The 17,034-nt window shown below is 44.7% G+C and overlaps 1 protein-coding gene across 1 annotated transcript in view; it reads left to right on the forward strand.

The window, feature by feature from the left end:
- Positions 1-17,034, forward strand: part of DSCAM (DS cell adhesion molecule) — a 703,505-nt gene that overhangs the window by 587,351 nt on the left and 99,120 nt on the right. The window contains exons 19-20 of the mRNA XM_023193411.2: positions 5,192-5,347; positions 15,152-15,285. Of these exons, the coding sequence (XP_023049179.2) occupies positions 5,192-5,347; positions 15,152-15,285 (290 nt within the window). The remainder of the gene's footprint in view (positions 1-5,191; positions 5,348-15,151; positions 15,286-17,034) is intronic.

The raw sequence follows: 17,034 nt of genomic DNA on the forward strand, positions 1-17,034 counted from the left end.
CACCACATATACACATGCACACGCACCACACATACACATACCGCACATACACCACACACGACACACTCACCACACACACCTCACATACACCACATACCATACCACATACACACCCCAATATGAGACACACCACACCACACATATACAAACCCCACACACACTCCACATACACATGCACACACACAGCACACCACATACACCCCAGTACACCACACACTACACCACACATACACACCACACCACACATACCCCACACACACACCCCACATACACCACTCACCACACCACACGTCACACACCTCATGCTACTCACAACATATAGCACACACATACACCATACACCCACATACCACACACACAGGCGCACACACACACCATTCACATCACATACCACAAACACCACACACACACACACACCACACATTCACACAGGCTGAGAGAGGCAAATATCATTACTATCACTGGAATTAGCAATAACTTGAATAGTTTCCAAGATATGTCTAAGAAAGAATTCTGTTGTTAATATGATCAGATGAAATAAAGCTGGTTAGTATATTTGATAGGGCAGGTTAAATAAACAATACTTGGATGGATTTTCTGATTTTTTTTTTTCACGGTCAGAAAGTTAAATCATGGTTGAGGCCTGATAGAAACAGTTTATTTGAGGTTGCTAGGACAATTGTATCCTTTGAAAAGTTACCGTTTTCCTCTGAATTTTTGCTACCTTCCATCTCATCCATCTTCCTTCATGACCAAAATGGTAAACTCTGAAAGGAAGCAATATTTAGATGCCAACTAGTGTATGTAGGCAGCTGCGGGTTGCTTCTGAAGCTATTCTCACACCTATTTTGTTTTCTGCCTTAAAACCCTCTGAGAATGAGGCAGGATATAAATAAATACACAAAACTAGTTAGTTTAAAACAAAATTTGTAATAGAAAAAACCTGATATCTATATTTATTTTATATATTTTTTTAATTTTATTCCCCTCATGGCCTCAACTGAACGGTACACTTCAGTTAACGTGTGTGTGTGTGTGTGTGTATGTACATGTGTGTGTATTAAACATCTGTATGGGGCATGGAAGATAGACTGTAGAAATTCATGTTTAAAAAGAAAAAGAGCTAAAAAGAATGACAAACTAAACACTCAGTTTTGTATCTGGCTTTCTTTTTTTTCATCCTTTGCTTTTTATTTCTTCCGTATCTGCTAGTCACCCAGTATCTGTCATCAGGAAAATAGCCTTCCTTCAGCGTCTGTGAGGCGTTCTAGCAAATAGAGCCAACTCTGGCTCAGGTGGTTTTCAAAATCTTAGAACTGGGGTTTTGACTGCTTTTGTCTTCATGGTTCATGATAAATTAGTTGATCAAAATGACTTGAACCCTCTAATGAGCAAACACCTAAATGTTAATTCTAATTAGTATATTAACCATTAGCATTTGTATCATTTTGTTTTAAGTGTTTCCTTTTTTTGTTTTTGTTTTTGTTTTTGAGACGGAGTCTCGCTCGCTCTGTCGCCCAGGCTGGAGTGCAGTGGCGCGATCTCGGTTCACTGCAAGCTCTGCCTCCTGGGTTCACCCCATCCTCCTGCCTCAGCCTCCCGAGTAGCTGGGACTACAAGCACCCGCCACCATGCCTGACTAATTTTTGGTATTTTTATTAGAGACGGGGTTTCACCATGTTAGCCAGGATGATCTTGTTCTCCTGACCTCGTGATCTGCCTGCCTCAGCCTCCTGAAGTGCTGGGATTACAGGCGTGAGCCACCGCGCCCAGCCAAGTGTTTGCTCTCTTTAAGATCAGAGAGGCCAGGTTGCCCTTCTCCCTCCTCACCAGGCTCCTCTTCCTCATTCTGTCTGATTCAAGAGTTGCGTGGCCGGAGGGTCACAGCTTTCTCCTATATTGTGAAACGATCCTACTTTCCCTGTGAGGTGGACACCCTGCACTCTTGAGAAAAAAAAAACCTTCATAGTCTCATAACCAGCTCCCAGCACCCTGCCCTGACCAGCCCCTCCCCTCAGCTGTGTTGTGTATATGTTTTATTGACTGTGTGTGTATATATCTGTAGGAATGTGTGTGTGTGATCTTTGACAGTGAAGTTGCCACATCTGAAAAGATCTTAATGAGTTCTATATTTAAACTTTGTCTATTAGCATTTGAGTTTTTAATTCGTTTGTTTAAAGGCAGGGTCTGGCTCTGTCACTCAGGCTGGAGTACAGTGGCACAATCACAGCTCACTGCAGCCTCCAGTTCCTGGGCTCCAGCAGTCCTCCCACCTTGGCCTCCCATGTAGCTGGGACCAGAGACATGAGCCACCATGTCTGGTTACATTTGGGTTTTTTATCCTAATCCAAAAGACTTGCATTAAGTACATTCAGGAAAACGAATATAATTGAATATGGAAAGACCTTTCCTTCGGAGATGAGAATTTCCAATCCATCTGGGGCAACAAAGTATTGATATTTTGACTGCCTCGTGACCACACATGCACAAACATTCTCCTCATTTTCATAAGCCCTCTGTTGAGACTTGCAAATTGTGACCTCTGACAGCTGGCACCCTGCTGGCCTCCCTAGAAGACAGGGGTCCAAAGGCATGTCTTTGGAGCATCCTCACCCTGCTCTCTCCCCAGCAAAGCCCCAGCCTACAGAACTGCTTCTGGTGGTCCCAGGCCTTCGGCTCCCACTGGGGCCTGGACTGTGGGAGCCACATGGAGCCCCTTTACCCCTCTTCTTGCAACTCCTAGAAGGCACAGGGGCTCTGGCATGTGAGGGACAGGCCTCAATCATCCCATGCAGTATTTGCCACTCTCCTTTAATGCTGTATCCGTTCCACATTGATCCTTTTGGTGACAAAAAATTAAAATGAACAAAAGACATTCCACAGTCATCGTCGTCACAAAATACATGGCTATTCATTTGTGAACTTCTGTGGAATATCCTGGACACACAAGAGAAAAGAAAAACAATGAACAGGAAGGAAAAACCAGGCAGGCAAAAAGCCTATTTAATTTGGCAGACACGACGGCTCGTGGGTGCCTCTATTTTCAGCCCATTTTCTGCTTTTTCCCAGAGCGACTGAGGAGAGCAGCTGACATCTGCAGCCTGTGCCCTCAGCCACTGTGCTGGGCTCCTTGATCCTCTCTGTCCTTTGACTTCCTTGGCTGTAAAATGAATGAGTTGCAAAAGTTATTGAATAACTCTGCTGATTGCATAAGTTACTATCTGTACTTAGAATAGCATAGCGCTGGCACCTAGGCAGGCATGCGTGTCACGTCCACTCCCTATACGGAGGCCAGGGAGAGTGAGAAGGATTAACAGACAGCTAGCATTGCCCTCTAAATGTAGCCAAAGCAGACCTGTTCAACAAGGTACCCTCCGGACCTGCTGTTCTCTTGGGGTAACCGACCTGCTCTGGGTACCAATGTGTCACTGATAGCCCCTTCCCCTAGGGAAACAGTTCTCAGACCCTTCTCATGCTCTGAAGATGACTCATTTCAAAACCCATCAGCCAAACACCAAGGAAGTACATCATTGGTGAGTTTTCTCAGATGGCCGTGTATCATATGCTGGAGATGAGAGAGCATAGTGTTCCATCTGTGAATATTATTAGTGGATCCCACTCCTAAAAGTGAAGCATTTTTAGCTGACACCAAATTTCTGACACATGGGCATGTCACTTCAGGATTGAAGCTGAGAGGAGTTCACTCCAGGTAAAAAGAGGGGTTTGCTGAGCCACTCCGTTTAGCTCAGGTGTATTTTTTTCTAATTTATATATGTTATCTTTTCAGCTTTTATAAGGTATAATTGACAAAAATTGTGTATATTTCAAGCATGCAGCTTGTTTTGACGTATGTATCCAATGTGAAATGCCACAATCAAGCTAATTAACAGCAGGTCCACCATCTCAGACAGTTGCCCATTTCTTCCCCCACCCCCAGATGATACAAAGTTTCAGTTATGCAAGATGAGTAAGTTCTGGAGATCTGATGTAGGAAGTGGTGACTATAGTAAAAGATACTGTCTTACAGACTGGAAACTTGCTAAAGAGGGTAGATCAGATATTTGAGATGAAGTTAGGTGCTTAAAAATACATGTATGTTAAAGTAGAGCTTGTTTAAAATAACGGTAAAACCCCTCAGCTTGCAGAAGCTTCCTAACGAATAGTTAGCAGTGGAGCTGCCGCGTGTGCAGTGCGTGTGGGACGCCGCGTGTGAAGTGTGTGTGTGTGCTGCTGAGTGTGCAATGCATGTGAGCTGCCGCGTGTGCAGTGTGTGTGAGTTGCCGAGTGTGCAGTGCGTGTGAGCCGCCGCGTGTGCAGTGCGTGTGAGCTGCAGTGTGCAGTGCGTGTGTGCCGCCGCGTGTGTAGTGCGTGTGAGCCGCCGCGTGTGCAGTGCGTGTGAGCCGCTGAGTGTGCAGTGCGTGTGTGTCGCCAAGTGTGCAGTGCGTGTGAGCTGCAGAGTGTGCAGTGTGTGTGTGCCGCCGAGTGTGCAGTGCGTGTGTGCCGCCGCGTGTGTAGTGCGTGTGAGCCGCTGAGTGTGCAGTGCGTGTGAGCTGCAGTGTGCAGTGTGTGTGTGCCGCCGCGTGTGCAGTGCGTGTGAGCCGCTGAGTGTGCAGTGCGTGTGTGTCGCCAAGTGTGCAGTGCGTGTGAGCTGCAGAGTGTGCAGTGTGTGTGTGCCGCCGCGTGTGTAGTGCGTGTGAGCTGCCAAGTGTGCAGTGCGTGTGAGCCGCTGAGTGTGCAGTGCGTGTGTGCTGCCGCGTGTGCAGTGCATGTGTGCCGCTGAGTGTGCAGTGCGTGTAAGCTGCCGAGTGTGTAGTGCATGTGTGTGATACTAAGTATGCTGCTCTGGGTGCAGGGGACATTGCTCATTAGCACCTGCTGAAGGCTGAGTGGCAGCCCTGGTGCTGGCCTTGGGTTGATAACACTTAACTTGGAGCGAATTGTTTCGTTTTCCAGACCAACGTTCTGCCTTGTGTTCTGGAGCAGTTTGGTGTGAATGATATTTTCCAAAGGGCCACATGACACCATGAGCTCACAGGATGACTGTGCACAGTCCCTTTGAGGAATTCCCATGTCCAGATGGTGGCTGGACGGGTGATGGCATGGCACAGGGACAGTCAGTGGGGACAGCGCGGAAAAATGAGCAGAAATAGGCTCAGAAGTGGGATTTTGTTTTCTTGTTCTTGTCCTCCAGAGCTGGGTGAGATTAAAAACATCACCACCACACAGCCTTCCCTGGAGCTGGACGGGCTGGAAAAGTACACCAACTACAGCATCCAGGTGCTGGCCTTCACCCGCGCAGGAGACGGGGTCAGGAGTGAGCAGATCTTCACCCGGACCAAAGAGGATGGTGAGAGACGGGTGGGCGGCGGGTCCCAGCAACTGCTGGAAGGGCTGGGACAGAGGGAACTCACTTGCCTTTACCCTGCAGTTCATCAGGCTATTCTCAGTGCAAACCTTTGCTGCCTTCCCAAAATATCCCAGTGCAATTTAGAGCATTAGCTTCCTCTCTTGCCTTTGCTTGATGGGTCTAATCCATTGCTTCTTCTTCCTCTATTATTTTTTCTTTCTTTTTTTTCCCCTTTGGCCAAGTATTATTGTAAATAGAAATTCATTTTATCCTGGAGCTGTAATACTTGTCATACATGTTTTGTATCTTGTTAAAATAATTTTAGTGGCTCTTCAGCTATTAGTGTAAGCTCTGGTTAAATCCATCCTTCCACTTCTTGAAAATTATGTACAGGCTGAAGTTCTATTATTTTTTGCCAGCTGAAACACTTTAGAATAAGTCCTTAATTTGAGAACTTCATGTTAATTTTTTTTTAATTCTTGCAAGAATTCATGGTGATTTAGTAAAAATTTAAATTGCTGCTCATTTTGTTCTACAACAATAATTCTTGCTGTTCCTTACAATTTGGATTGGGTTATGTGACTATTACCCAAACCTACAAAAACCGTACAACAAAGATTCTGTACTCTTTTAAGGGAAACTCTGAGGGGCATTAGCCAAGCCTGTATGAGGAACAGATAAGTTCTGATAAATACCTACTGTGGTAGTTAGAAAAGTAGCCTCCACCTTAGTAAAGGAAGGAGCAACTGATGTCAAATTGATGCCCACATAGAACCTTCCCAAAATATTCCAGCACAGAAGTATACGTTGAGATGAGACATTAGCAGACCTAAATGCTGTGTTGGATTGTCTCTGCAACTTTTGTCATCTTGCCAGGACTCTGTTCCCCAGGCAGCATAGGGGCAGGAGAGTTGTTGGCCATTGCCGGTTGCCTCCCATGTATGGGCAGGGTTGATGTCTATGCCATCTCCCCCACTGCTAGAGTATCAAAAATGCTGTTATTCCATCCCATATCTGTTCTGATGGAAGCAAAGAACACCTGCTCAGGGGGCACGATACGCTCTTCTCTTCAGCCTTTCTGCCCCTGACCATGACTCTCTGTTATTCTAAGCCTGCCGTCTTCCACCTCACTCTCTGCTCTCACCTTGGCAAGCCAGGCCTTGCTCTCCTGAGCAGCCCCAGGCATCCACTGTCACCTGGTGCTTTTGCTGCTTCTGTAGCCCTTCTCACATTATGATGTCTACACCCAAACTAATCCTCGTTTGCTTTAGTTTTTTTCTGTAATGCACAGGTAGTTCTTCCAGGGAATGTGCAGGTGTCAGCCAGTTCTGCTCTAAGAAATCAGATTATTTAGGGAAATCTAAGGTTCAACTGTAATGCCATTAGGAAGTCACACATCAATAGAGATATCTAGAAAGCTAAGTCCTGAGTAAAGACAGCCATAATTTAATTTTTTTTAAATGTAATAGACGAAGAGCTGTGCATATGCTGGCTCTGTCACCTGCTACCTGTGGGACTTTGGGCACCTTACCTAAGCTTCTCTGGACTGGATTGTCCTCATGGGCAATCTGCTGTAGCAATCAGCCTGCACAGAACCAATGTATGAGAGCTGAAGTGATGTCTGAAAACACCTGCTTGCCACAAAGTGAGATGCTTTCTGACACTCAATATTTGATTAGTTGCTCTCCACTCCTTCAGAGCAGGAGTGAAATATTTTTTTTTACATTGCTAAGCAATAATGCAAATGTCACTGGAATTATTACTTAAAGAGCAAATTGATCATCCACAAAAAGTTTTGCGTCTGCATTTTTAGAAGAATGTACAGAAATCCAATAAGAAGGGAAGGCTCTTCACAGATCCTTATTAATTCACAATTTTAGATCAATTTTAAATTAATATTCTATTTTTAAGAATCATAGAGTTCTCTTTCAAAACTTGACCCCAAGGCCCAAGGTCTAATTTGTCAATCAATTATGCTTTGCTTTTGTCTCCAGTGCTGATAGTGTGTGGAGCTGGGATTGACTATGGAAAACCCTGCCTTGGGTGCCCCAGTTACCCCAAGGAGAATGCCATGGATCCCACTTTTGCTGGTGGTATGGGACAAGGACTATGCAGAACTGAGTGTCAGTATTTTTTAGGATAAGTGTGTATTTTCAAAAAGAAGTGGAGTAGTGGATCACCTGAGGCCAGGAGTTCAAGATCAGCCTGGCCAACATGGTGAAACTCTGTCTCTACTAAAGATGCAAAATTAGCTGGGTGTGGTGGTGGGCGCCTCTCATCATCTCAACTACTCCGGAGGCTGAGGCAGGAGAATCACTTGAATCCAGGAGGCAGAGGCTGCGGTGAGCTGAGATCATGCCACCGCACTCCAGCCTGGGTGACAGAGTGAGACTCCATCTCAAAAAAAAATAAAAAATAAAAAAAAGAGGTGGAGTGAAGATTGGGTGGAAGAAGAGAAAAACTAGAATAATATCACTTTATCTCCCAGGTTCACATGAAAAATTCAGTAATTTAGAAATGATGAAGAGTTGTGTCAATCACTTTTGTAGACTCAATACCTAATAAAATTAGGCATTCCAGCAGTTTACAGAATTAAATGCAATTTTATTTATCTGATTGGAAGAAGGGACAAAGGCCAATTCGGAGAACAAATGCCCAGTCGAACTGATTACAGATCCTATTAATACCTCAGTGAGAAAGCTTTGTAATTTTGAAGTTTGGATTACACTTGCAAGTTCAATTAAATTGTGTAAAAATACAGATGGATTTCCAGTAAAATAATAATTACCAACATTTACTCAGTTCTTTCTCAATAAGATACTATTTTAGGCTCAGGTTGAAGTTTCAGTGTTTATCAATGTTCTTGCAAGCAAAGAAAGACAGCTACATTAACAGGGACCATCCGATTCAGTTGTCTATGCCAGACACACGTCCTGCACCAGTCTTCCTAATCTAGGGAGCCTGGAGGCTTAAACTGTGTTATTAGGTCACTGATCATACTAAAAGGAGAAACTTAACCCTAATAAAGGCAAAATTTTACTTTTGCAACAGATTATTTGCAATAGAAATATTTGTTTAGAGAACAAGTCTGTGCTTTAAGTAGTTTCTCTACCTCTATCTAAAGATTCTTGGGCTCATAAACATATTCAGAGGTCCTGGACATATTGTCATGTCTCTGGTCATAATCTCAGGGCCATAGACGTAGTCTCGTATCCATAACTATAGTCTCGGGTGCATGGACATATTGTCATGTCTGTGGTCAGAGTCTCAGGGCCATGGATGTTGTCTTTTATCCATAAATGTAGACTCAGGTGCATGGAGATACTTTTGGGGTCTGCGACAACTGCTTGCAGTTCACATTCTCTTTCCAGGACTGCTCAGTCAGTGAGAACTTGTACCCCTGTTATTCCTGCAGAAACACAAAGGATGACTTGGTGATCGGGCTTTCTGTTTTTGAGCGCAAGAACAACTAATCCTGACTTCTAAAACAGTTGTGAAATCCTGATGCCATTTTATTTGCCAATACTATAATGTGAGCCAAGCCATAAGGAAAGAGAACACAAACAAAATGAATCTATTAATCTTCCAATTGCTGTTTTCACTCTGAAGGCAAAAGCTAGTTTCAGCCTTGATCCCTTTACACAAGAGTAAACTTTGCATATGTATCAATAGAGATCGTTAAGTTCAAATATTGACTGAACACATCACTAATGCATGTAACTCTGAAGGCACATGTGAGAGGGCCAGCAGCAGGTGTAATATGTCATCTCTACTCCCTCCCCACCGTCAATTAGCAAATCTTATTGGGAGGAGACCTGAAAGTAGAGCTAAGAGGAAGCAAAAAAATAAGCTGACATCCAGATATCTCTGAATCCTCCAACCACCCATACCTTGAGCCATACATACTTATGAAGGTGTGGATAGTATGTGGCTGTGACGTGTGCTGGGGTGATTTTATGACCACACCTCAGATCTGAAAGGGGGTAGATTGCATGTTGTGTTTGCATAGCCACCAGTGGTGCTGCCCCTCAGTAGACACTGGGAAGTACAGCCAATCAACACTGCTTAGGATTCCGGGGCTCTAAGCCTATGGTAGTGTGCCCTGTGCAGTGGCAGATATACCAGCAACACGACAGACAAGATGTCCTAGAAGAGGTTCTACCACATGGCTTTCCACACACCCTCCACTGCAGTGGTTCTCAAACTAGGTTTTTACATAGCCCAAGGGTTATTGGGTGGGCCCCAGTGGTAAGCAAGAGGCCCAGTGAGAGATTCCATTCTCTGCCTGACCCTGACTTCAAGAGCCACCCCACTTCTACTTGTGTTATGTGCTGAGGGGTTTCCACATGATGGTTTGGTTAAAGGATCAGTCAAACATTTAAAGAATGTTTGAACACTCCTGCTCTAGTGAGAGGAAAGGCCAAAAATACCAGAGTCTTATGGACATGGGAAGAGAAAAGGGACATATGTGTCTTGCTTGGTGAGATGACAGCTGTGAACGTGACATGTCCCTCCAGGATTGTAGCATCTGCACAGCACGGCATGGCTCAGGAAAAGCCACTGAAAAGTTGTGGGCTCAGAAGGATCTGGCTACCATGGTGTACCACATATGTACATGCGTGTTTGTGTGTGCACATGCGCATACACACACACCTGCCTGTGGCTGTTTACTAAGAGCAGAAAAATGGTGAAAAAAAATGAAGCTGACTACAGTGTTTGTGTGGGTGTTTAGTCAGAGTTTCATCTGATATTCATACTTAAACCAAAGCAATACTGTTTCAGAAAAACGATTTTGGTATTTTACATTAAGGTATGTTACACGAGAGCTTACCCACTTGTATTTATTTTCTATGCTGTGGAACAGAGTGCTACAACCTTAACACCTTAAAGCAATACAAATGTCTTATCTCATCATTTCCAAGTGTCAGGCATCCAGGTCTCGTTGAGCTGAGTCCCCTGCTGAGGGTCCCACAGATGAATCAAGGTGTGAGCTGGGGCTGTGCCCTCATCTGAGGTCAGGGTTTCCCAGGCTCACAAGTTATTGGTGGGATTTTGTTTGTTTGTTTGTTTTTGGCTATGGGGCTGGAGTCACCAGCCTCCAGAGGCTGCCTGTTACTCCCTGTCACAGCCCCTACCGCATGGTGGCTTCCTCCTTCAAGGCCAATAGGAAAGCCTCACATGGCTTCCAATCCCTCTGACCTCTTCTGTCTCCCTCTGACCACCATCTCCTCTTCTAAGGGGCGCATCTGATTAAACCCAGCCCACTCAGGAAACTTTCCTTTTCATTAACTGAAAGTCGAGTGATTAGGACCTCAGTGATACCTGCACAAGCCCTTCACCTTTGCCACATGCACAACCTGCCCATGGGAGGGATCTGTCCATTGTAGTAACAGATGCCACACCCATTCACGGGGAAGGAATCACCAAGGCACATACACTAGAGGGCAAGGATCTTGGGATCCATCGTAGAATCCTGCCTACCACACAGACACGAATGAAATCATTTTTCCACTCTTGAAAAATCTGTATTGAGGATCTAGTATGTTCCAGATACTGGCCCATGAACTAAAGATGCAGAGAAACAGGATGGGCATGGTGGGGTTTGCAAGCTAGTGGGGGAGACAGATGTTGATAGATCACCCCTGAGTGGATTCTGTCAAGTGCAATGATGAAAACGAGTCTCGACAGAGACATGGGAGCCCTGACCTGACCTAAGCTGGTGATCAGGGAAGACTTCCTGGAGAAAATGACACATACTAGACCCTGAGAGATGAGTAGGATTTGCCAGGGAGAAGGCAGAGGGTGGGAAAAAGTCCAGACAGAGGCATCCCAAGGCCCTGGATCATGGCAGCCCAAGGGCCCGGGGTGGGAGAAGCAGACCACGTTCAGGGAACTGAAACAGAGCTCAGTGTTGGGGAGCACCAGCGAATCAAGGGGAGAGCCCAGCTGCTGACCTGTCATGTCCATGTGGACCTCCAAAGGGCTCATCAAGTGACAGTGGGAAGAGAATTCCAGGTTCTGGTTCTTGCAACTGAGAAGATGGGGGGAGCCCAATTCCTGAGATGGGGCAAGAGAAGCGCAGGTTTGGATAGAAGACAGTGAGCCCTGTTGTGACTATGTTGGCCTAAGGTGCCTGTGTGATCCCTGGTGGAAACATCTCAGCCAATTGGACACATGAGACACAGAAGCATCTGTAGCTCAGAAGGGATGTCTAGGTGCATTGGAGGAATGTAGAAGAGAGAATTCTCTGAAGGCCACATTCTTTTTTTTTTTTTTTTGAGACGGAGTCTCGCTCTGTCGCCCAGGCTGGAGTGCAGTGGCCGGATCTCAGCTCACTGCAAGCTCCGCCTCCCGGGTTTACGCCATTCTCCTGCCTCAGCCTCCCAAGTAGCTGGGACTACAAGCGCCCGCCACCTCGCCCAGCTAGTTTTTTGTATTTTTTTTTTAGTAGAGACGGGGTTTCACCGTGTTAGCCAGGATGGTCTTGATCTCCTGACCTCGTGATCCACCCGTCTCGGCCTCCCAAAGTGCTGGGATTACAGGCTTGAGCCACCGTGCCCGGCCTGAAGGCCACATTCTTTACTGCAATCAATTAAACCTGTATGCAGAACTTCTCCTACGATGTCCAGGAATTCATGAAAACTTCCCAAGCTCGTTTTGACCTTCATAAGAAAAACTCAGATTACCAAAATGGAATGTGGTCACTAAGAATGTTTCAAGAAAGTATGTCCCAGACAGACATACACCATTTTTTACTCCATCCTCTGCCATCTGTGTCTTCTGCAACTCTCAGTGTCTGGTGTTTGTCATTCACCACTGAGTCACAAAGTAAAGGCTAGTATCATTTAATGACATTTAATCTAAGGACATAAGGATGGTTATTAGAGATGACAGCTAGAACTTATTTAGTGCTTACTCTACAGGGAACAATAAATAAATCATTTACATGAAGTATCTCTTGTAATTCTAACAGCAAAAACATAAGCCGGCACAATTATTGTTGTCGATTTATAAATGAGGGAACTAAAGATGATTAGAGAAGTTAATCAACTTGCTCAGGACATGGAACTAAGGGGTAGAGCCACATGAAACCAGCAGTGAGGCTCCAGGGCCCACACCTTTAAGCTTTATGATATTGTCCAAACCAGAGCGAAAATGTTAAGTTCTAGCTCTGAAAAGATTAGCTCAGTCATCCAGAAAACGTTTCCAAAATGCCATGTTCTTCAAATTTTCTATGTTGTTATTTTATTGTACAAAGTTCTAGTAACCATACAAGGAAAGACTGTGCAAGATAGATCATAAATCCATGTAGGAGGAGTCAACTGCGAGTTTAGATGGTGCAGTCAAAGCCCCTTGATCGGCTGTGACACAGGCATGCTCATGGAAATCCTCAATTGAAACAAGGAATCACCAAACTTTACAGTGGCCAAGAAGTACCCGAAATGCTGCGTTTTAACTGAATACATATAAATATGTATTCACTCCCTAATCATTCTCTAATCACATGACTTAGGATCACTTCAAGTTTTGAGTGAAAACATTGGAGTTCTGTGCCATCTTTTACTCCATGAACTGTGTATTTAATGTGTAGCATCTGCATTTTTCAACTGGTGTCTCAAGAGCATGTGACCATTTATCAACGATCTATTTGCAAATGGAGACAAATCCACATGTCCCATTCTTCTCAGTGGTCTTGACCAAACATAGATCAGCCAGCCTGCCTGCCTGCCTTCCTTCCTTCCTTCCTTCCTTCCTTCCTTCCTTCCTTCTTTTCTTCTTTCTTTTCTTTTTTTATCCTTCCTTCCTTTTGTCTTCCCTTCTTCCTTCCCTCCTTCCTTCCTTCCTTCCTTTCTTTTTTCTTCCCTCTTTCCTTTCTTCCTTCCTTCCCTCCTTCATTCCTTTTGTTCTTCCTTCCTTGATTTCTTTCTCTTTTTAATTTCTTTCTAACTTGCCTCTAAGGAAGCCTTTCCAAAGAGTCCCATTAACTGTCATAGAAACACCTTTCTTTGCACTTGAATTTCATTGGTTTATGTAATGAATTAACTTACAGTATTACCCGTGACAGGTACAATTGTCATGAACAGGTTGGAAACAAATATAATTGACTCCTCTTCAGCAGCCATTCAACTGGTTGGTGCTAAACTACCTGGCATCCTGAAGAGAAGATGTCCAGCAAGAGTGTTCACTGTGGTGAACACCAACCAGGGGCTTTATCGAAACGACTGAGAGTGTTGGCTAAGCTGGGTGCCTACTAGGATTAAAATCCTCATGAAATGTTCACTCTGCCCTTGTTCAGGAGGAGCCCTGGCAGCTCTGAACTAGGTTGTGGATGTCTTAGACATTGCCCTCACCTGATTGGGGTTTGTTCTCACGGGATTTCTTAACCCAGGATCTATCATTTATGTGTGTTACCTTTTCTAGACCTTCCACTGTCTGCAAGACTTGCCAAAACTGGATTTTATATTTTCAAATGGTGACTATGTCCAACCCAAGTTAGTTCTCACCAGAGCTCTTGGTTTTGTTATGCAGACTTAGAAGAGTCAAGATGACAATTACGAGATGCACGTTCAACTCCAAAACTATTTACTGAGCAGTTGCATTGCCATCAAAGCAGTAAAAGACTCACTGCTTTCTCCAGGGGTTTGCAAGGGACTTATAGTGGCTTGAATTTCAGTGCCTCCATCAATGTGCTTGCCCTCCATGTGGACAGTGAGGTTAATGAGGAACAAAGCAAGAGCTCTGATGCCTTTCTCACTGGCACCTATGACATTTTGGCATCTTCTGTGTCTTGGTCATCTCACCCCACCCCCCACCTCTTCAACCTGGAAAATAAAAGAACAAGAGGAGTGGGACATGCCTTCAATCTCACTCCCAAATCATGCTTAATATTGCTGCCACCGTGTTCTGCCTTCTTAGCTGGTTTACAGGGGAGAGTTTGTCTTACATGGATACTGTGAATCTTTGACACAATAATCCCTATTCATCAACAATATTTCCATTTCTCCTGAGCCCAAAGTGGTGGCATTACAAAATGACTGGGGTGAGGGAGAGTTGGGTCTCCATGGCTGAGGTAGTTCACCCTCATGCTTCTCAAATTCAGGATCCAAAAGGTTCATCCCCAGTACATTCAAAGCCAAAAACTGCAGCAGAAATAAGACTGATCCAGAAGTTAATTGTCCAGTTATCCAGAGGCAGGAAGTCTCCAGGCACTGAAATGGGCTGGGAAGGCTCCCCAGGACAAAAGGGACTAGAACTGACTGTATTAAGTCCTGGAGCTACAAAGAACCACAGACTCCAACTTTAGGAATGTATTTGCTGTCTCTGAGTTCTGGAGGCCAGAAGTCTAGAATCATTCTGGAGGCCAGAAGTCTAGAATCACGGTGTCTGCAGGGCTGGTTATCTCTGAGAGCTTTGAGACAAGCATCTGTTCTTGGCTTCTCTCCTTGGCTTATAGATGCCATCTTCTCCCTGTGTCTTCACGTCATCTTCCCTCTATACATGTCCGTCTCTGTGCCAAAACTGGCCTTTTTATAAGGAGAGCAGAAGTACTGGATTAGAGGCCACACTAACAAACTAATTTTAACTCGATTACCTCTGTAAAGACCCTGCCTCCAATGACAGTGTCATTCTGAGGTCCTGGGGGTTAGGACTTCAACATATGTATTTGGGGGGACACAGCAGAACCCATAACGCTCATCCTCAAAGAGCTGAACAGTGAGCGTGGAGTGGGGTCGTGTTGGGAGGCATGGGCCTGCAAGCCCAAGTCAAGGCCCCACCTTGTGACTAAACACACGGCTCTTCCAGTTCCAGGTCCTCCTGCGGGCGTGAAGGCAGCAGCGGCCTCAGCCTCCATGGTCTTTGTGTCCTGGCTTCCCCCTCTCAAGCTGAACGGCATCATCCGAAAGTACACTGTATTCTGCTCCCATCCCTATCCCACAGTAAGTTGGTAAATAACCAAGTGCCTTTCAAGCGTCTGCCAGGGACGAGCTGCAGGTGCTCGTGCTGGACAGTTTCGTTCCTTTGTTTCCCACCTACTTGAGTCTTTCTAGTGGTTTTGTTTTGCCCTTGCTGTCTCCACATACAAAGCAAAGTCCTCATTTACACCTCATTTGAAAATACGCTCCTGAATCATGACAAGGGGAACAATTGTCTGGAATTATTGTTTATTTGGTGAGTTCCCACTAAACTGCCAGCAGCCTGATCAAAATCAAAGCCCAGAGACCTTAATTGTGCCTTAATTGATAGTCAGTGGACAACACCTATTGATTTTACTGTTGGACTCATCATGAGGGGCACTTCACGCCTTCCCTCCCTCTGGACTCCTTCCCTCCTTCCTTCCTTCCCTCCCACCCCAACCCATCCCTCCCTTTCCCTCCTCCATCTCACACTGGGAAAAGAATAGCAGGCAAAACCCTATTGTGCTAGAAATGAGAGACTTTCATGAAGATCTGTTACCCTTACGGTTATAGCAGTCAGCCTGGTTCATTGTGAAGGAACTAAAAGTTATTTACTATTTCAAAGTGTGGTTTTTGTTATCATTCATATTATTCCTGCTGAATAATTATTATAAAATTAGACTGCTTCTGAGACCACACCAAAACATATCAAAAAGGAAATTAAAAAAAAAAAGAAAACATTGAAATCACCCACCAAAATTGATGATGTCTTCATAGAAACATTAGACATTTTCTGCGGCAGGTGCCGTGTTTCTTCCATCTTTGCATCTCCAGCTTCCAGTATAGAACTTGACACATGTAGTCATTCACTAAGCGTTTGTGGAGTGAATATACACACTGGTTTTGTTTATTTTCTGGCAAAATACACAAAACGTAAAACTTAGCATCTTAACCACTTTGATTATCGAGTTTATCAGTGTTAAATACCTTCACATTGTTGTGAAACCATCACCACCATCCATCTCCAGAACTCTACAAAACCAAAACTCTGTCCCCATTAAATACGAATTCCCCATCCTCCCTCCAGCCAACCCCTGGCACCCACCATTCTACTTTCTGTCTCTGGATTTGACTCCTCTAGAGATCTCATGCATGTGGAATGATACAGCATTTATCACTTAGTGACCGGCTCTTTTCATTGACCTGATATCCTCAAGGTTCATCCATGTTGTAGCATGCGATGGAATCTCCTTCCTTGTGAAGGCTGAAAAATATTCCCAAACAAATTTATGGATTAATCTTTTAATCAAGGTGATGTGTTTGTGCAAGCTCAGAGTCCACAGGGGCCCTTGAGGCCTGGTGTACCCCAACAGTGAGTATGAGCGAGAGAGTGTGCGGGCTTGCTTAGCCCATGAAGGTCCGTCTGTCTGCTGAAAAAGGTGTGTGCTCTACTGCTTATGCATTCATGGCAGTACTCTGTCCTTGAAGTCAATACGTAAATGTAAATGGTCTGAGTTAGGCTCCACAGTGTTTTTATGGGCTTCTTACGTGGTTTTCAATATGCTGTTAATCCTCACTTGCTGAATCCTACCATCAAAGTCCAGAGATGTAGAGCACCGTAGACACAGAAAAAAACTGAGCCATTGTACCCTCTACTCAGAGTGGCAATTCTTCGAGGACCCCCACCCTGCCCAGGGTGGCTTCTGATTTTCTCCTTAACACTGACATGTCCCTGTATTCACCAAAGAGAGAGAAAAATTATTGCTGAAATAAAGCATACTCATTTTCCAC

Source organism: Piliocolobus tephrosceles, chromosome 19 (genome assembly GCF_002776525.5).
Source record: "Piliocolobus tephrosceles isolate RC106 chromosome 19, ASM277652v3, whole genome shotgun sequence".
Classification (NCBI taxonomy): domain Eukaryota; kingdom Metazoa; phylum Chordata; class Mammalia; order Primates; family Cercopithecidae; genus Piliocolobus; species Piliocolobus tephrosceles.